The 21,735-nt window shown below is 41.0% G+C and overlaps 1 protein-coding gene across 4 annotated transcripts; it reads left to right on the forward strand.

Annotated features, from left to right (window-relative positions):
* Positions 1-41: 41 nt before the first annotated feature.
* armc8 (armadillo repeat containing 8) lies at positions 42-21,735 on the forward strand. Of its 4 annotated transcripts, none has more exons than XM_077215088.1 (22): positions 42-133; positions 5,245-5,321; positions 7,986-8,057; positions 8,482-8,624; positions 8,728-8,825; positions 8,920-9,012; positions 9,219-9,299; positions 10,117-10,192; positions 10,683-10,773; positions 10,861-10,921; positions 11,015-11,215; positions 11,393-11,488; positions 11,592-11,674; positions 16,656-16,737; positions 16,818-16,904; positions 17,981-18,073; positions 18,160-18,309; positions 18,469-18,564; positions 19,683-19,778; positions 20,006-20,078; positions 20,658-20,751; positions 20,844-21,735. In XM_077215088.1, exons 1-22 carry the CDS (start codon positions 86-88, stop codon positions 20,875-20,877), a joined length of 2,025 nt encoding a protein of 674 aa, XP_077071203.1. In that variant the 5' UTR covers positions 42-85; the 3' UTR covers positions 20,878-21,735. The 4 variants fall into 4 exon arrangements, with proteins under 4 accessions (XP_077071203.1, XP_077071202.1, XP_077071204.1 ...); XM_077215087.1 differs by having other exon boundaries at positions 74-133; positions 20,006-20,099; positions 20,844-21,441; XM_077215089.1 differs by lacking the exon at positions 42-133 and adding an exon at positions 4,983-5,107 and having other exon boundaries at positions 20,006-20,099; positions 20,844-21,012.

The raw sequence follows: 21,735 nt of genomic DNA on the forward strand, positions 1-21,735 counted from the left end.
TTGGGGAGAAAGTGCTGCTGTAAATATCCCGCTGATTGAGCTGTGTTTGTGTGGAAAGTGCCGCTGTGAATGTTCCGCTGAGTGAATGATGGCGTGCCTGCTGGAGGCCCCTTTACGCATCAGCGTGTTATCCGTGAGTCTCTTTGATTATACCAATTGAAACCTTACGTTTTCACTTTAGGATCTCTCAGAAATACACTAGACACATTAGATAGACTTTAGCGAGTGATCTTAAATTAAACGGTGTGTTTTTTTAATAACTGCTTGTGTGTTTATGAGTCTAACAGCAGATCTGGATGTGCTCAGAGCTGTCAAATCAAAGTTATATTTAGTTTTCAGTCTATATTTAGAGCTGGGGCTTCAAAAACAAAAACAAACCTTCTTTATATTATCTGAAATAGTGGTTAAATGATGAGTTGATGGTCAAATATGGTGGTAACGCCCCCCTTTTGACAGCCCAGTAGTTCTGTACTGTATGTTTTGACACATGTTGATCTACCCTCACTGTGGTGATACCCAAGTACAGTATTAGGTGTTAATACACTGGTGATGTGATGTATAGCATGTTACTGAATAATTACCAAACTCATCTGCTCTTGTATTTATATTGATACTTCGAATTGGAATGTGCTCATCTGATCTAATCAAAATCAGTAGTATGATATTGATACAGCTTTAACCCTTTGTTATATTATAAAGTTAACTGTTATTATACACACTGTTTCTTTTCAGAAGTCATATTTGATCATAAAATGTATTGCATGTATTCATGTTTTACATCTGAAGTCTGAGACCCCAAACAAAAGTTGTTGTTTTTTATCAGCATGAAGCTTTCTTTATTATCATTATGAGACTGTTCATGTCTTGGTGATGCCATAAAATAACTTGCATATTGTATCTGTTTTGAAATGTGAAAAGGGGGCTTGAAGTCTTTCAGACCCCAAGCTGAACATAAGGACCAAGGTTTAAAGATGCTATGCGCATTTTTTAAAGATCTAAATTATAATTTATAAAAATAATCTCATGTGCCTCATAATATTTATGTGGTTGTAGCTGTGCTTCTCTATAACCTTGTGTCTGTTAGTACAGTGGTTCTCGAACCTCTCCTGGAGTACCACCAGCCCTGCACATTTCGTATGTTTCCCTATGTCTGACACAATCATTTCATGGTCTTGTGGTCTCTACTAAGGAGCTCACGAGTTGAACTAGGTGTGATAGATGAGGGAGACATACAAAATGTGTAGGGCTGGTGGTACTCCAGGATAGTGTTGTCACGATACTAGAATTTCTAACTTCGATACGATACCTTGAAAAATATCGATATTCGATACCATTTTCGATACCACAGAGAAAAAAACTGCCACAATATTAAGGGGGTCTTTTTTTTATTTAAAGCTAAATATTACAAGTCTAGAACATGACAATGAGGTATATTTTACATGAACAAAAATGTCCTGAGTTCTATCTGTTAATATTTTTTCATTGGACCAGAGCTAACATGATCCGTTGTGTTTTTATTACCTACTGTTATCAAAGATTAAAATATACTGTAACAAATGCATTGGTCATCGGTCATAAATGCTGGTTAATACATTAACTTAATTTGATGAACAGATTTAAACGCAAACGTGTGTGCATCACACGCGGAAACAATGCTCACTGGATCAGCATCTAGTCAAGTTACCTTTATTTATATATTGCTTTTAATAATACAGATTGTGTCGAAGCACTTAACTGTATCAAATTGGAGGATAGAGTGTCAGTAATGTATAATAATAAGGTTAAACATTCAATTTTCAGTTAAAGGCATTTCATTATTGAATTCAGAGATGCCATTGTCTAGCTCAGTTTAGTTTAATTAGTATATGTGTAATCAAATTGATGATAATCGCTAATGAAGGCAAATTGCAGAATTAAATAATAATTTTTGAATAAAGTTAAACAGACACAAGTTAATTTACATCTGACCACAGTTACAATATTTACTTGTCTACGATTCCTCAGTCAGATTATGTTAACTTTAAGAATTACAGTGAAGAAACGAAACACAGACTCATATCAACAACAATACTAGGCCATCTTGGTTAATGTTTCAGAAAAGTTAAAATGAGAAGAGTTACAGTGTTAGGATGTTTTTAGCAGTGGTGCAGGTCTGTCCAAAAAACAAACACCCCTGATGCTGAGCATATGCTTGCTAAATGGTACCCCTGGAGCCAATTCCTTAAATGTTTTCATCTATAAAATAATTTTACAAAATGAGTGATGAGAGGGATATTGATAGTCAAACAATCGTTTGGGTGCCCGCAGCCCGCTCGCAGTGTGAAGCGCGTGTCCGCGCTATTCTCCGACATGCCCGCTCGCGGTGTGTAGCGCGTGTCCTGTCCACGCCATTCTCCGACTCCGACATGCCCGCTCGCGGTGTTCTTTATCAATCAACCAAAGCCGGTCGCGGGGACGCCGCACTCATCTTTCCATTCACTTTTGCTATTTAACCAGAGCGAATGAGACGAGTGCGTCACGTGTGGTGTTTGTCAACGCGCCTTTGGAGAGAAGTGAAAGTGACTGCTCGGCTAGTATTGGTGTATCGATACTTCGGGAAATTAGTATTGGTACCGTTCAGATATTTCAGTATCGATATTTATCGAAATATCGATATTTTTGACAACACTACTCCAGGACAGGTTTGAGAACGACTGTGTTAGTATATTAAAGGCACCATATGTAAGATTTTTGGATTAAAATGTCCAAAAACCACTAGAACAATGTTCTATATTTTTTTGACTTGTTGAATCTACATTATCTCAAATGTTTCCAACAATGTTTAAATCCAGAGAAATCAGACATTTTAACCAGTGTAACAGCCATTTCCTCGGCTGTCAACGTCCTCATTAGCTCACTGCAATGTGCAACAAGTTGAGTAATGTTGTAACATAACTTTCAACACACTCAAATGTATTTTTAGTGTATTGTTTTGACCAAGTAGAACAGCGCCTCGTTAGCCCATAATTTTTAATTCGTCAGATAAAGTGACCTGTACGAGTAGTAATTAAGCACTTGCAGCTATTTCATTAGAATGAAATAAAAGAATGTGATTTTAAGTGAAAAAGTAACTGTAACAAATTTCAAGTTCAGGGAAGAAGGAGGTGGGAACTATCAAACATTGAACATAACTTTAATCATATAATAGACATAAACAACTAAACGTAAGGAGCGGCAACGGCCTACAAGCATAATTAAAGCCGAAGCTTCTTCATGGGACTCGAGACTGGTGTGTCGCGCAGGAGTCTCTCATCTCATTAGCATTTGCTCCACCTACCTCGTTCCGCTCTTCGCCCCGCCCTGCTTCATGTCACAGTAACGTTAATAAATACATTAGCTCATCTATAAACGTGATTTCTGCCTGAGTCCCGTTGGATAGCTATCCATCAACTGCGGAGGGGAAGACGTCAACTCCCAGGAATCCACGCTCATTCAAAGCGTCATTAAGCTACACCTTTGTTATTGTTTTGAATAAGCAACATCTAGCGGGGAAACTTACATACTCTGCCTTTAACTAATCTCAATGCACAGAGATCTTATTTTGGTAAATGTCAAATAAATAAATTATGTAAGATTTACAACTTAATTGTTTATTTAAGTAATGAACTCTAGAATGACAGCTACATAATTAGGACTAATTAATACTGTAATGTAATACTGTAATTTAATAATTATCTCAAATTATCAAATGCTTTGTTGAAGTCTGTTTGAAATTCATTTGTGTAAAAACAGGTTATATACATTGAATTACTTTTTATTATGTTGCAGGTCATTTTGGCCAATTTAAAGTTGTCAGAAATACTTGTTAACCTATGTCTTCCTTGATTTGTTTTCCTGAAATTTTTACTGTCAAAACAATGCTTGCAAAGTATCAACATGTGTTGTGAAATGTGTGTACAAAATTTATATTACTATTATGATCTTTACTCATTACAGCGAGATGGTCTTTCTGCTGGGCCTTAGGCCTGTCGCACCTCCAACGGTGCCTTTTGTGGACTATGCATGGCAGAGGCGTCCTTTTCTCTGAGGCAGGCTTAAAAACCTGACTGCATACCACACGGTTTTGCTGCAGGGTCTTCAGCTGGGGACCACCGCTCATTGACGTTTCGCCCCTTAACCCAGAACGTCTCATGGTGGCGGGGCAGTGAACAGGGACGTCTCCCTGACACCCCCTGCAGCAAAACCTAACTTGATGTTACTCCCCACGACTTGTCTCGTCGTTTCAGCCAGAGCCAGTGGCTTGCTTTCTCAGCTTCCTCAGAGAGCTCTTTGGTGGATCTGCTCAGTGTGGCTCCCCGTAGTCCCAGGTCCTTGAGCAAACGTGATATTGATCTGCCCACAAAGCCTCTGGCTCCCACCTCCACCGGGTACAGCCTCACATTCCATCCACTTTCCCTGCACTCCGCAACCAGGTCTGCATACTTCGCCTTCTTTCTCTCGTAGGCAGCTTCCAGACCCTCCTCCCATGGCACTGTCAGCTCGATTAGTATTACTGACTTCACAGCTACAGACCACAGCACCACATCTTTGAGGCAAATGCGCAGACCTAAAATATATATATTTTTTGATGAATTTTGTTGTGTGAGGATATCTGAGGGTATTTACATTTATGCATTTGGCACTGCATTGAAGTCATACATTTTTTTTTATCAGTTCATGCATTTTTATTTTGCTTGGAATTGAACCAATTATCTTGGTGTTGCTAGCGCCATTTGCAGTTTTTTCTCATAGTGTGATTTTTAGTGAATTGTATATTGAATCCAATTAACCTTCTCCATAAAATTGTTTTCAGATTTGAACACAATACAATTGTTATATTCAAAGTAAAAATTCTAAAGTTCATCTGAGAATTTGATGTTTTGAAGCATGAAGTGACATTTATAGCAGTGCAAGCTGATTGCATAGATTCTTTGGTGTGTTTGGGGTGACCATCGTTCCCACAGAGCATCATTCCCACTTTTCTCTGGCCTGAAATTGCCGTCTCTATACGAGAGAGCTGGGGTGTGTGAAGAGGCGGCAAGCAGGTCTCTGCTCTCCTTCTAGAGACTTCCACCAACAGCCGGTGACTGTAAGGATAAACAGACTGATGTATTTGGACCCTGTGAGCCGGAGAGGTGGCTATGGGGCGAGAATGAGGGTGTTGTGATGCCTCAGATGGGATGAGTTTGCTGAATCTGCTTTGTTCTGTCGTTTATCACCATGCAGGAGGTCACAGCCACGAGTCGCCACTATGTTGACCGGCTTTTCGACCCTGACCCACAGAACGTGCTGCAGGGAGTCATGTGAGTACACAACCATATGTCCTTCCTGTGTGTTTGCGACCTGCTCTGTTACAGTTCACCATGCTCACTTTTCTGAGTGCTAAAGATGAGGTTGTCACCATAGGAGGTTAGTTTTAGTCCTTAGAGAGAAAAAGTTTAGTTTTTTTGTTTCATGCGAGACGTCGTGGGGTGGTGTACTTGTGTGTTTATGTGAGTGTGTCTGGGTAGCTGCGGCTCGGGTCTCTTCATCTTTATTTTTAACCCATCTCTGGTTACTGTTAGCTTGACGTTTCTCGACTGCCATTGCCGCACTTTTCCACAGATATAAATCTTCCATCAGAGTAAACATCAACCAAGACACTGATTATTATAGAGTTATTACATTAATGCTGCCTGGCCCTGTTCATCAGGTTCAAATGAAATGATTTGAACTTGATGAATGTGCAAAGATGCACCACTAATAATAATTCATAATTCTCTTGGAGCACTGACTTTCCCAGTCGGAGGTGTGTCAGCTAAAGAATTATGGGGGATTTAAGCTAGACGAATTAAGCTAATTGGTCATAAATAATCTTGTGTTCAAACCCTTCTGGGAAGTTCCTGTTCCTGCTTGAATTGTTGCCTTGGCAACTAACTGAAATGTTAATTTTTTCATCTAATTTGACTCATTCTAATTTGAATCGACTAATAATTTAAGCTTTATTTAAATGTCCGAAAATGATTTCTAATGGTTTTAGTTAACAATACCAAACTTGGCAATTCAATTTTTTTCCCTCCCTTTTTCATTTCCTGACAAAGGAAGCTTTTTAATGATGATGCAACAAAATAAAGAGCAAATTATGCACTTTAGGTTTGTAATTGGTGCTTTATCTTTGTATTTATCATCATGTGCATCTATCATAAAGTGCACTCAACTCTCAAATAAATGATTTCAATATGACTTAAACGCTGCATAAGTTTATTATGACTATAGTTACATTTGTAAACACATTTAGTTCTATAGACGAAGACTCTATAATCCTTGCCAAAATATTTACTCATTTGACCATTTTTTTCCCCCTATAAAGCAACAGGATTGTGTGATCAATCCTTCCATCATTATTGGTGGCAGAACGATATTAATAAAATGCACCGATAATGTGCATATAATCATTGTATTTTATATTAGTCCAAAAAGAAATATGATATTTCACTTCATCTCCATTTTTATTCAGACCAGGATCACTTTGTGTCGCAATTCCGTTGTTCATACCAAGTTGAAACTTCACAGGAGAACTTGAATGTGGCTCCATTATCTGTACATGCTGTAAGTGAGCTGAACAAGACATGAGATCTCTGCTGGGAAGGTGTTACTGTTTGCTCTATCATTATCAGCCTCTATAATCCTCAGATCATTCAAATATACGCTAACTGTATAATATGTCAAACAAAAACATCAGTGTCCTCTACTTCAGTGGTTTAAAATGATATATATTCCAATTGTTGTTTAATTATTATAAATGCAGTTTCCATATCAATTGAAAGAAAACATAATGTAAAAAATTTCTTTAAAAAAAATGTCTCACAATGAAACTGCAAAAATGCTGAAAATGGTCAAATCTTGTTAAAAAATGATGAACACTAACTAAAATCTCCATTTTATTCATACACTACCATTAAGTAGTTTGGGGTCTGTAAGAAATATTTAATGTAATGCAAGAAGTTTCTAATTTCTAAAGAAATTCCTTTAGATTCCTAAAGAAGATTAAATTTTGATCAAAAATACAGGAAAATAGCAATACTGTTCTGTGTTATTACAATTTAAAAACAATGTTTTTGTTTCTATAAGAAACATTTCTTATTATTATCAATGTTGAATAACAGTTGTGTTCTTAATGTTTTTGGGGAAACCATGATATATATTTTTGACAGTATTTTTCAAATAAAATTATATTGTAATAATGTGAAAGTCTTTACTGTCACTTTTGATCAATTTAATGCATCCTTATTGCAGACATATGGCCAGATTTACTAACAACTTGCACCAGCGCAAAACTCTTTTGGTGTTAAAAAAACTACTGTCTAGATTTTTAGTCAGTCCTGTCAGGATTTACTAAAAAATAGTGCTGAAAAGCTGTGGACACGTCACACAGTTGTCTTTGCAGCTGACCTTATTACATATGCATTTGTAGGAGTTTCCCTTTCAGACGCAAAATATGTGGAAGGAGAGTATTTAAGAATCATGCAAGGTGATTTACAAAGGTTTGCGCTCGTAAATTTACTGGTGTTTGCGCCTTTATTTACGGCCCAAAAAAGCACGTCTTTAACCAGACGCTGACTGGTAGTTCGTCTGTTCGTCTGTAGATCACCCTCAGAACTTTCCACTCCCCTCGGCGCTTTTTGGGGAATTGCGCTCTCACGCTAATTTGCCCTGTTTAGTTAATCTGGCCCTAACATATATATATATATATATATATATATATATATATATATATATTAATATTAAGTAAAAACAATCTAATTCACCCTAAACTTTTGAACAGTAGTGTATATACATTTCCAACTAAAAGTTTGAGGTCAGCAACCTGAATTTTTCCCTGGTTTGTGGTACACATGAGGAACAGCATTCCTGAAGAAATTCTGTTAATCTGATTTTCTTTTATGCTATTTTAAATGTTTGTGTTCTGTGCATTTCTGGATTGACAGTGACATGAAGAATGCAGTCATCGGAAACAACAAACAGAAGGCCAACCTGATTGTGCTGGGAGCCGTGCCAAGGTAGGTCCGCTCACTTCAAATTTTCTACCAATAAATAGCACTACAGTTTTGACACATCCAATAAAATTGAAGCATCATAGTTTATTTATTCAGTTTTACTTCTCCGGGAGTCTTAGGCATGTGAGTATTTTTCACCATTCCAAAAAACAAGAATTGTCAATTTTGATTTCATGGTGACTTTAAGATACACAAAAAGCTGTTTTATGTTGATTTTTCAACTTTGGATGTTTTATATGCTAGTCGCTGACTCTAATGATGTTGTTGATGATTATGATGACAAGGTTGTGTGTGTGTGTGTGTGTGTGTGTGTGTGTGTGTGTGTGTGTGTGTGTGTGTGTGTGTGTGTGTGTGTGTGTGTGTGTGTGTGTGTGTGTGTGTGTTTGTGTGTTTGTGTGTGTATGTGTGTGTGTGTGTGTGTGTGTAGACTCCTGTATCTTCTCCAGCAGAGCTCCTCCAGTCTGGAGCTGAGGACTGAATGTGCGGTCGTGTTGGGCAGTCTGGCCATGGGCACAGAGAACAACATCAAGTCCCTGGTGGACTGTCACATCATCCCAGCCCTGCTGCAAGGTTCTTGCTCTTTCACCTCTCTCTTTTTCTCTCTACAAATCCATGCTGATTTCTGCTATATATTTTTATTTGAAAAGTGTTCATGTGTTGTGTGTTTCTGCAGGTCTCTTGTGTTCTGATCTGATCTTCATTGAGGCATGTCTGCGCTGTTTAAGAACCGTTTTCATCAGTCCAGTCACACCAGTGCAGCTGCTCTACACAGTAAGACGACTACGACTCGCACGTGTCCCATTCTGAAATGACATATGCACGTGCATAAACAGAAGTGTGATCAACATGTTTTTATTTGCATCAGGACCCTACTGTGATCCCCCACCTCATGTCCTTGCTGAGTCGGTCACAGCACACACAAGAATACATCACGCAAATATTCGCCCACTGCTGCAAGGTAACACACAACACAGCATCTCACAGTAAATATGCATTTATTCGGATTTATAAGACAAATAGTTCCAAGTCTAAATTGCAATAGGATTAGCCACATACAATACACACATATGGCCACACGTCAAACTGTAAAGTAGTTGCTTGCAGTATTACAGCCAAGAAGCCTAAACTGCCAAAAGAAAAATGTTGAATAATGTGTGTGTTCAGACTCCAGAACATCAGACAGTGTTGTTCAACCATGGTGCCATCCAGAACATCGCTCCACTGCTCATCTCTCCATCCTATAAGGTACAAAAAGGAACACAATGGCTTTTCTAGTTGTTATTGTATTCTTTATGCATGTTGGTGTATTCATAAGGGAAAATTCATGGCTAGCTGGGAGTTAAACGATTTAATGCACGATGTGGAGGCAAAGAACTGCCTGACACAAAGCGAAGGGTGGTTGCCTTTGGAGTGCTTTCAAAACGTTTAATGTAAAGCTAGCTGTGGATTATCCTGCTTATACTATGGTCATTTGACAAGTTAAAGGTGTCATTGATGTTAGCAGTGCTAAATTTGACTGGAAGGGTTAAAATTATGGTTATTTTCATCAGCTACCACTTGTTAGATCTAACATTTTGTCTGCTTTGAATCAGACACAGAGATAATGTAGTGCAATAAAGTTACATTTATTTAATTGAATTATAACATTTATTTGTATGAATTAGCCTTTTGAGAGAGAAAGAGAAAGATGTGTGTGTGAATTACATGCATCCGTGCATCTTTTATCTACTAGTAATGAAGCTGTGAGTTTAATTGCTTCAAAAACAGCAACATTATAAACTTTTTGCTGACTAATATAATGTAAAGATTCAGTAGCAAAGTTTGTGTATTAATAAAAGTCGAAGGGAAGCTTTGACAACAAGTTTCTGTGTTCCTATTTCTATGTGTTCGCTGTGAAATCTCCGATCTCTGTGTGTGCTTCAATGAAAGCAGCGCTTTTATTACAGAACTGTGATTAAACTGACTTGGAACTATCTGTTTTATTGCAGACCTTCCACCATCAGAATCGAGTATTCAGACAAACTGTGGTATACAGATTAATAATGTTTTGCTCTCTCCGCAGGTACGGATGCAGGCGTTAAAGTGTTTCTCAGTCTTGGCCTATGAGAACGCTCAGGTCTCCATGACACTGGTGAATGGTGAGAATGAATTCGTTTTTGTTTGTTTTTTTCCGCTGTTGGTCGGGATTGACTCTTGACCAAATGTCTTGTAGTTTGTGCACCTCGTCAGTGTTGTGTTTTGTAGTGTAGTGTGCGTGCTACTATGACAAGACAACAACAGATGAGAAACCTTGTGTAGTGTAAGCTCCACAGCAATTCAGATAGTTTTACAGTCCTGTAGTGTGAGCTTGCCCTTAGTTAATAGTGTAGTGTTAGAGCCTGAAAAACATCATCAATAAACGTAAAAGACTGATATGACATTATTATTGTTAAAAGCGCTATATAAATGAAGGTGACTATTTGCAATGGTCCTTTTTTCTTTGAATCAGATGTTGTGATTATGTTTCCCTCAGTGCTTTATTTAGGTTTCCTGTATGTCTATAGAAAAAAAATCAATAATACTTCAGCCTGTTAATATAAATCATATTAATTTAATATAAATCATATTAATTTGTTGTATGTTTCCCAGTGCTTGTAGATGGGGAGCAGCTCTCTCAGGTTTTTGTTAGAATGATGCAAAGAGACAAACCCATCGAAATGCAGCTTACAGCCGCAAAATGGTAAGTAAATCTCACCCTACAGGTTATTTGTAAAAATTCATGTGTAATCCCCTCAGCTTGTACAAGCTCTCACTCTTTCTCTCTCAGTTTAACATACATGTGTCGAGCAGGAGCCGTCAGTACAGACGACGGCTGTGTTGTACTAAAGGTACCTCCCGAAAAAAAAATCCATATTTATGTGATGAATGCGGAAGTGTAACCATTGAGAGTGCATAGTAACTAGTTGTGTGTGGGTGGACAGACTTTGCCGTGCCTGGTCCGGATGTGCAGTAAAGAGCGGTTACTGGAGGAGAGGGTGGAGGGGGCCGAGACACTGGCCTATCTGATGGAGCCGGACATAGAACTACAGCGGATTGCCAGCGTCACTGACCACCTCGTGTCCATGTTGGCTGACTACTTTAAATATCCGAGCTCCGTCAGTGCCATCACTGATATTAAGAGGGTAAATTCACGTGCACACACATATACATTTACACGCATTTAATAAGCTTTACCAGAGACTTCTGTTGTTTTTATATAAAGCTAAATATGAAGATTCCAATAGCAGGTGTATCCAGGTACATTTTGATTTTCCGATATAATGGAGACTCCGTTTAACTGATCGTCTGTCTTCCTGTAGTTGGACCATGACTTGAAACATGCACATGAGCTCCGACAAGCGGCTTTTAAACTCTATGCTTCACTGGGCTCCAATGACGAGGACATCAGGAAAAAGGTGAGATACCATGGGGGATTCCCGTCATGGATGTATTACCAAAATTATTATATCATATTATTTGATTTATTTCCCATTAATTTACACAAATTTCCCACTACAGATTACAGAGACAGAAAATATGATGGACAGGATCGTTAGCGGCCTATCAGAATCTAGTATCAAAGTACGGTTAGCAGCAGTCAGGTATGAGACACCTTTTCTCTTAATTGTTGTCTATCAAAAACAAAAGCTACCTTTCAATACCATTCATAAGTTTGGGGTCAGTAAGATGAACTCATGTATCATGTTCTCTTACATGAGTACTCTCGTGTTGCGTAAGCTATCTTACGCTACGGGAAAACCTCTTTTCTCGAGAATACTAATTAATTTAAAACGCATTGCTGCATAGAGCAGACCTAGGCGAGACGGCTCGCGCGCCTATTGGTTGCTCTGCGGCAACTGCTGCAGCCTATCGGTGGACTATTCATGACATCAGCGCCAATCAGGGCGCGGGCACCCTCGCGCGTCACGTCCCGCCAGAATGGGCGTAGCTTATGTCTATATAAGCTGAGTCCAGATAGGGTGTTCTTTGATTTTTCATCTCTTCAGCGAAGTCTTCACATCGCTGACTCTCTGGAGAAGCCTGCGCCATCGACGAGCTCTACAGCGGGACGAGCCATCTGCTTCTCAGAATAGAAGACGGCCATTTCCTCGCCGCTTCACTGCTGTTCCTGCTGCGCTATCCGGCACTCATATTCTTTGTTTGCAATGTGTGTTCGCCGGCGAACTCACTTCACCTAAAAGAGCCGAGGCGTTGTTTCAAATGCATCGTTTCACTAAATGCGGCTCTTGCCGAGCCCCTCTCAGCAACGGGGACCGCCACATCCTGTGCGTTTTCTGCCTGGGACAGAACCACGCTGACCTCACGCTTTCCCAAGGTGGCTGCCCGGAATGCGACTCTATGGCTATTTCGACCCTGCGGGCTTGGTTAGCCACCTTCGACGTGGACCCCCACTCCTCCGCTTCTCTCGTCTGGGCAGCGCCGTAAAAAGCGCCGTTCGCAGGGGGCTCCGGAGGTCATTCCTGTGAGCGAATGCATGCTGGCCGAATCCCCGTGTGCATCGCTTTCTGGTTCCCCCGCCTTGATCACGGCCGGTCAGCTACCTTCTGCTTCGGCTGTGCATCTAGACTCCGAAGGGGACAACGCGGAAGAGGATAGCTGTTCTCTCGCCGCCCCACAGAGCGAAGGATGGTCAGGCTCCAAACCGGACCCCGCCCCTTCCCTACAAGAGTCGAGTGGCGTGCAGGCTAGCGTCAACGCCGAGCTTCTTCGCCTCATCACCAAGGCCGTGGAACGCCTTGACCTCGATTGGTCGCTGCCCAAGGAATCCGCGCCCAGCAGGCTTGATGGCTGCTTCCTGCCCGGTTGTCGCTCTACGCCTCACACGAGGCCCGCTCCCTTCCTGCCAGAACTACACAAGGAGCTATACAAGAGATGGAAGGCGCCATTTTCTGCCAGGCTGCGGTCTTCTGTCTCTTCAACGCTCTCTATTGTTGACGGCGCGAAAGACAAAGGCTACCTCTCTATTCCTCTTGTCGAGGAAGCGGTGGCCACGCACTTGTGCCCGCCCTCTGCTGGATGACGGTCCAAACTCACTCTGCCCTTGAAAGCCTGCAGGACTACTTCGGCTCTCATCGGTCGCGCCTACACCGCCGCCGGTCAGGCCGCTTCAGCGCTTCATTTTTATGGCTGTGCTCCAAATTTATCAGGCTAACCTTCTCCGCAATATGGACGAGGCGGGCCCGAATCCTGAGAACTTCACTGATCTCAGAAGTGCCACGGACTTAGCTCTACGAGCCACCAAGTCCGCTGCACAGGCCATCGGGAGAAACATGGTGTCTCTCTCCGTCACCGAGAGACACTTGTGGCTAACGCTGTCTGACATGGAGTCCGACAGAGCCACTTTTCTGGACGCACCCATCTCCCCATCCGGTCTCTTCGGTCCGGCGGTCAAAGGCTTCACTGAACGCTTCTCGGAGGTTCAGAAAACGTTGCAAGCCATGCAACATTTTATTCCAAGGCGCTCCAGTTCCGCGACAGGTCGCTCGAAAAAGCAGCCGTCTAACCGGAACACAGCGCCACTGCCGCCTCCGCCGCCAGCCTCACAGCGCCTTTACCAAAGAGACCCTCAGCAGCGCTCGCGCTCTTCGAGCCATCACAGGCCACCTCCCCCGCCGGGTGCCCAGGCCCAAGATAGCGTTGAAACCTGAGCCCTCAAAGTCTTCCTTACAGCTCAGAGAAGACGAAGATGGCTGAGTCCCGCCATGCGGGACCGCCATCAAAGACACCGCGCTTCGCTCTCTCAGTCCCCTTAACAGAAGTGACTGGAGAAGTGTATTTTACAGCCAACGAGCCCGTTACAAGACCCCCTCGCCTTCACCCCTACACATAAGCACGGCCTGTTCAGTGTCACACACTCAGTCACGGCCCACATCAATGAGACTGGCTCGGGTCGCGTGTGTTCTAAATGTAGGAAAGGTGCCCACCATGCAGTGCCCACCCCTACTCACGAACACTGTATGCCCTATGACACACTATCCGGCTCACGCCGAGAGTGCTATAAATGTAGGCAAGTTGCCCTCTACCCAGTGCTCACCCCCACATATAAGCACGGCCCATTCTATGACACACACACACTCAAAGCTTGCACCGATAAACATGAATTGTGTGCAGAGAGCGCGTCCGCATGCAAACTCTGCGGGCTGTGTGTCACACACATGCAGAGGCCAGAGCCCAGATACCATTCTCCCTCTAGCTTTAAGTTTGAAAGCATGGGAAATGATCCCGGGCGTGTCATAATGGGTACTGAACACTAAAGCGAGGCTACTCTCTACAGTTCGCTCGCAGACCCCCTTGCTTTCGAGCCAGGTTCGAAACTACTGTGAAAGACGAAATGGCACACCTACCTCGTGCCGAGATAGCGAAACTGCTGGAAAAAAAGGGGCTATAGAAACCGTCCCTCTAATACAGAACGGATCATGCTTCTACAGTAAATATTCCCCTGTCCCCAAAAAAGATGGCGGTCTCAGACCCATCCTAGATCTCAGGCGCTTGAACAGAGCCCTCATGCAGAGATTGATCAGAATGCTCACGACCAGACAAATCCTCGCGCAAATTTGCCCGTGGGACTGGTTTATCTCAGTGGATCTGAAGGATGCTTATTTTCAGATTCAGATAACGCCCCCATCACAGGCATTTCTTACGATTCGCCTTCGAGGGCCAGAGTTATCAGTAGACCGTCCTGCCGTTCGGTCTATCTTTAGCACCTAGTAGATCCACGAAGTGCATGGACGTGGCACGTCCATGCACGCGGAAGGATCTCCTGAGGAAGGATCTCCTCTCTCAGGCCAAGGGCGTGATTTGGCACCCGCGCCCCGACTTGTGAGCCCTGCACGTATGGGCCATCAACGGGTACCCGCTGATCTCCCAGCAGAAGTGCTGAACACTATAACACAGGCTAGAGCGTCCTCTACTAGACGGCTCTATGCTTCTAAGTGTTCAGTGTTTTCCGGCTGGTGCTCGGCTCAAAACCTAGATCCACAACAATGTTGCATCACAGAGGTTCTCTCCTTCCTACAAGAGCTTCTGGACGAGGGCAGGTCCCCCTCCACGCTCAAAGTGTATGTTGTAGCCATTGCAGCGTTTACAAGACCCTTGCATGGCCAGTCACCTGGAAGGAACGATCTTATCACCCGCTTCCTTAGAGGCACTAGGAGAATAAACCCTCCTCGACCCGGTCTGGGACCTTTCCACAGTCCTTGACGCCATGAAGGGCGACCCCTTTGAACCACTTCAGTCTGTGGATCTGCGGTGTCTCTCATTCAAAACCGTTTTTCTCATGGCTCTCGCTTCAGTCAAACGAGTGGGTGACCTGCACGTGCTCTCTGTGGGTGCTGCATGCATTGAGTTTGGGCCTAATGTCTCTTAAGGTCATTCTGAAAACCATGCCACGGCTATGTCCCCAAAGTGCTCTCCACTCCATTCAGAGCGCAAGTCATTTCCCTGTCAGCCCTCCCAGGGTCTGATAGTGAGAACGACGTAAATCTCCTTTGCCCGGTCAGGGCGTTAAGGATATACGTTGAACGGTCTGCTGCCTTCAGGCAGTCAGAACAGCTTGTTTCGTTCGGTGGCCGCACTAAGGGGCTAGCCACCTCGAGACAGAGCCTTTCCAGATGGATAGTGGGCGCAATTGCTTTGGCCTATAAGTCAAAAGGCCTTAAGTGCCCTTTGGGCATCAGAGCCCACTCTACAAGAGGCATGGCCTCGTCATGGGCTTGGTCCAGTGGGGTTTCACTTCAAGATATTTGTATGGCGGCAGGCTAGGCCTCCCCGTCTACATTTTTTACAACCTGGAAGTGCCTGCCCTACAGGCTAAACTGTTTTCAGTCTAATATGCCTGACTGACAGGCAGTATTATTCAATTGTCATGCAGCTCAGGCTGACTTTCGTCCACCCTGACTGTTATACTTTGCTAAGCACCCATCCCATTAGTCAGTTGTATGACTAGGTTATATTCTTAGGCCCACTACTCGCCGGTCTAGATATTACCCACTATAATGTGCACCCCGGGCACACGCCCTTGGGGCCATGAGTGTGGATGACTTCAGCACGCACAGCGTTTTACATTGGGTTCCCGTAGCGTAAGCTAGCTTACGCAACACGAGAGTACTCTCGTAAGAGAACGCTCTCGGTTACTAACGTAACCTCGATTCTCTCTAGATGAGGGAACGAGTGTTGCGTAACCCTGCCGTGCTTGTGCTACGTTCTGGATTCGCTTCAGTATGAAAATCCAAAGAACACCCTATCTGGACTCAGCTTATATAGACATAAGCCATGCCCATTCTGGTCATGTGACTGAAGACTGGGCTAATGATGCTAAAAATTCATCTTTGTAATAAATTACTTTTTAAAATCTATTAAAATAGAAAACAGTTATTTTAATGTGTTATAAAATTTCATCATATCACTGTTATTACTTTTGTTGTAATAACAGTTCTTCAAATGTGAAATGTTTGTTGTAAGGGCACAACAACTGGATATATAAAGAATTCAAAGAATAAAACAAAGAAAAGAGGTTTTCGTTGCTCTGTCAGTTTCAACTGATTTCATTCAAATTTCTTCTAGATGTCTGCACAGTTTATCACGATCTGTACAACAGCTAAGGACAAGTTTCCACGATCATGCAGTATGGAAGCCACTAATGAAGGTATGATATTCATATGATGTTGAGTAATTACTGAATGTTAATCAAACCCTAACTGAATGCACATTTGTTTTTGAGGGTAGTTATTACAGAACGCACCAGACGAGGTGCTGGTCATGGCCTCTTCAACACTATGCAACTTACTGCTGGAGTTTTCACCCAGCAAAGAGGTAAAGTACACACACTCTGTTGGGCTGAGCATTTATTAGTGTTGCTTGCTAAACCGTTGCTTGCTGAGCACACTCAGAACACCTTAGCAACCATATAGAATAGGTCTAAAAAAGCTCTTGTTAGCAATCCACAAAAATTAGCTTTTGGCTCCAAAATAGGTAATTTGTGTGATCTGTGTGGATTTGTTGTAGTTTTACTTTATTAAAAATAATAGTATTTTGGGGGTGTTTGGATCACTTTTAATACGCGCTTGAAAGTGCAACGCGCCAACCATCTTCCTAAATTTGGACCCTTTTCACAGACTGTGGTGATGCGTTTCCAGTTATCAGCATAGCAAATCCAGTAAAGTTCTTCATATTTTCATTTTCATATATATTTATAACGCTATTATAACACTAATAATTGGTGTTATTACATTGGCAGTAAACATTAGTAAAAAAATAAAAAACTGCTGCGAAAGTTTTTCTAATATGAGGGAGTGATGGAAATTCGACATCTTTCTCTCTTCTGACCCTCTTTTAGAAAGTCAAGGAAACTCTTATCATGGATTATTTTGCTTTTGGAGCAAATGGGAATACAAAAAATTATATTTGCTTTCATCTCATTCACCGCTATAGAAATTTACCCAACTATGATGCCTTCCGCTTCTGAGAACCAAGGGAATGTGAAAAGGGTCCACGAGAATCATTAAAAAACTGTAGTCAACAAAAGAGAAGCTTTAAGATCTCTTTGCAGTTTTTCACTAAATAAATAACGGTTGAAGGTAAACAAATTAAGACAGCCATTAGTATTGTACATTTCTGTAAAATAAAACTATTATTATTATTACAAAATCCTCTATTTTACAGTATTACCACTATAGTAATATATTTCTTTATTGGTTTGATTAATCACTCACTTACATTCATTTAAGAGAATAATTATTATCAGCAGGCAGTAGAACAAACATTGTTGCTTATACTATTTAGTTACTTTGTCATAATTTAAAATTATAATTTTTTCGTTAAAAAGAATGAGAGGGTTATTCAAAGTGCCACTGGGCTTTGAGTGTGACTGTGTACGTGTTTGTTCTCAGCCTATCTTAGAGTCTGGGGTTATTGAGTTATTATGCAGCCTGACACAAAGTGACAGTCCAGCTCTGAGGGTCAACGGCATCTGGGCTCTCATGGTAAGACCAGCTGACTTCGGTCCTCACCAAAGCTTCAGTATGAAAACACTCAATGTCATCAGTAACTGTAATGCGTGTTTGTGCAGAATATGGCCTTCCAGGCAGATCAGAAAGTGAAGGTGGAGATAGTTCGAGCTCTGGGCACAGAACAGCTCTTTAGACTCCTGTCTGATCCTGATGTCAATGTGCTCATGAAAACATTGGGGCTGCTTCGAAACCTGCTGTCCACCCGGCCGGTAACACTCATATATATATATATATATATATATATATATAAATATGCAAACTTAGTCTGATATGTTCTCAGGGTCTAACAAGATTATGGGCTTTCTGTAACACACACACACACACATACATGTGCACACACACTAATTGTCTTTCCCTGTCTTTGGTAGCATATAGACCAGATCATGAGCTCACATGGGAAGCAGATAATGCAAGCGGTCACGCTTATCTTGGAGGGAGAACACAGCATAGAGGTCAAAGAGCAGGTGAGCTACACATACACACTAAAGCCGGGTGCACACTGTACGTTTTATAATAGTCCTTTAAGACTGTTGCTTGTCAGACGGTTCGAACATGATCCCCGCTGTAAGCCATGTCACACTGTGAGATCTCAGTTGTCATTAAGATGTGTTAGAAAACGTTCACATGCAAGAAGACTTGTCTGGAGTTTTACATCATCGACACGTTCAGTCACGTCAACTGCATTATATGCGGGATAGAAATGGTGACAGAAACATTCTGTTTATTTTGATCATGACTTCTATGAAAGGAAACTGGAAAAAAACAAAGACAGTGTGTGTGGAGCAAGTGGTGGTTTGTTGTTGTCTCACTATTGCGTCATCAGGTTTGGTGCCCCTATTGGTTTTTTATTTGATTGTTGTAGGAGAAGTCTCTACAGGACTGTTCATCAAATTTCTGACACTGCCAGAATTTCGTCTTGAGGTCAAATTTGATTGCAATGGTTTTTAATCAGCTGTTGGTGAACTAATGATCAAGACAGTGTGAACCGCTTGAGATAAGAGAGATTAGACACTCAGATGACAATGTGCTCACTGGGTCTTACAGAATAAGACTAGTAAGTCTTCTCAAGCAAGTATTATATTCCTGGTGTTGTTAAAGGAATGTTCTTGGTTTTATACAAGTTAAGGTTTATGTTAATTCCGGGTGTCTTCAAAAAATCCTTATCCCTGGTTTCATAGACAAGGTTTAGTCTGCATTAAATTTGTCAAAATTAGCAGTAAAGACATTGATAATGTCACAAAAGATTTCTATTTCAAATAAATGCTGTTTATCTGTACTTTATCATGGTTTCTCTCCTCAAAAATATTAGGCATCACAACTGTTTTCAACATTGATAAGTGTTTCTTGAGATTTCTTGATTTTGTTTTTACCTGTATCACCCAGCCTTAATCATTATTCATACAGGTATGAATGGTGCTATTAATGACCTAATATGATTTTTCTTATTATAAAATAAAACTTTTATTTAATTCTCTTAAATTCTCTTTTGTTTAGGAGCCTTGATTTTTAGATAAAGAAGTCTAAAGGTGATGATTAAGTCTCCAAAGTTGATGCTTAACAATGCCTTTGGCATCTTTTGCAGACATTGTGCATATTGGCCAACATTGCTGACGGAAACACTGCCAAGGAACTCATTATGACCAATGACGACATGCTCCAAAAAATTAAATATTACATGGTCAGTGTATTGTCATTAGCTCATCTGGTTTCTCAGTCGTGGTCTTTGTTTTCAATGCTTTGTCACACTAGTTTTTCTGTTCTCTCTAGCATTTATTTTCTTCTAATAGCTTGCCTTAGTCTCCTTGTTCTGTTGTTGGTTTCCCCCTTGTCACTGTCCTTTTCTCCTGGCCCTTCTTTTCTTTCTCCTGCTAGATAATTGTTTTGCTTCTCTTCTCTATGATTCAGGGTCACTCCAATGTGAAACTGCAGCTGGCTGCAACCTTCTGCATCTCTAACCTCATCTGGAATGAGGAGGATGGTGAGGAGCTCATGACGCATGGTTTGTGGAGGTTTTGAAGAATCAGATTTTAGAGCACAAGTTTTGTCATTGAAATTACAAACGGTTGCACAGTATAACTGTTGTCTGAATTTGTGGTATAAAGTACACGCACAACAGGATTTAAAAATGCAGTTAGTGCTGTCAATTAATTAAAACATTCATCACAATTAATTTGTGGGTTTTAAAACATGATTTAATATCATATTTTTTTAATTTGCATCTAAATATTTTTTCAAATTATACATTTAATGTTAATGCATTCAAGCTCCTAAAGAAAAAAAGCAAAATCAAATGTAACATCAAAATATCCATGTTAAATTTAATGGTGTTATTTAAATGGCAAAAATATTTATAAAATAACAACATCTTAACGTTAACTTTGTCCTAAATATTTCCTGTTTGGAGGTTTTGATTATTTATTATTATCCAACAGCAGTGCAGTTTGTCGTTCACTTGTTGTTGTTTATTCATATCTGATGGTGTAACCTTGAGTTAAATAGGATTATTTGTGTATTGTCAACAATACAATACAAGTTTCTGTTTTTCCACTTCCTCCAGGCTCACAAGAGAGACAAGATAAGCTACGGGAGATGGGCTTTGTTGATATCTTACACAAACTCACCCAGGCATCAGATCCCAACCTCTGTGACAGGTGATGGACAGACTGGCATTTTGGTGGTTGTTTCATGTGTTGTATGGTTTGTTGTAATGATGTGACTGTTCACATTTCCCTCTTTCTCGCAGGGCAAAAACAGCGATGCAGCAGTATCTGGCATGACCTCGAAGGAAGGCGCGCTATGGCCTCACTAACAATCTCTAGGAGGATCACATCTCCTGTGTTTTTGTTTTAGATTTGAGATTTTTTTTTTCTTTGCTCCTCCGTTTTTGTTTTGTTGCACAAGACACCTTTTGTTGTGGAACCCCCAAACAGCTTTGTAAATCAGAGACACGGTTGTCAGGGGGCCACAGCACATTTTGGGCTTATGTTTTCTGCTGAACTCTTGGAACCAGATTTTTTTTTTTTTTTTGGACTACATGTGAAGGAAAAAGTTCCTCAAAGTGTGTTGCAGCTCCACCTAGTGGATTGAGGCTTTGATGCTTTGGACTCCCTTTGGAGAAAGCTGACTGACCTCTCAGTGCTACGCTTATAGGATCTTAGTCTCCTCATTTTGGTTTGCTGATTTACTATTGATGATATTATTATTACAATAATTATTATTATTTTAATTGGGACTTTGACACAAAGGTAAAAAGACTGCTTGTTTTTGTTCTTTTTTTGTGGATACATACCTCGTAAATATATATAAATATAAATATATAAATATATTTTTTGGATTTTTAATTTACACTTTCAGGTTGTTTTTTCCCTTTGTATCTTCCTCTCTGTAATATAGGCTAATGTGGGTATATCTGGAGAGGCAGCATGTTAGGTCATATACCGAGACATTTCGTAGAAATCATCCAACCCCAAATAGAAGGTGAAACTTTGTTTGCTCTTTTGACAGTTTCTTTGTTTTCTCATTTTCACTCCCTTTATCTTCACACAAATCAGTCTCCTCATAACTCCCTCTTTTTGAAGCTCTATAGTGAATGTTTCCACTCAAATATATGCAGGCCTCTGCCATGGATTAGTTTA

This window comes from Siphateles boraxobius, unplaced genomic scaffold, assembly GCF_051911475.1.
Source record: "Siphateles boraxobius isolate OS27281-9 unplaced genomic scaffold, OSU_SipBor_1 7, whole genome shotgun sequence".
In the NCBI taxonomy this organism is placed as follows: domain Eukaryota; kingdom Metazoa; phylum Chordata; class Actinopteri; order Cypriniformes; family Leuciscidae; genus Siphateles; species Siphateles boraxobius.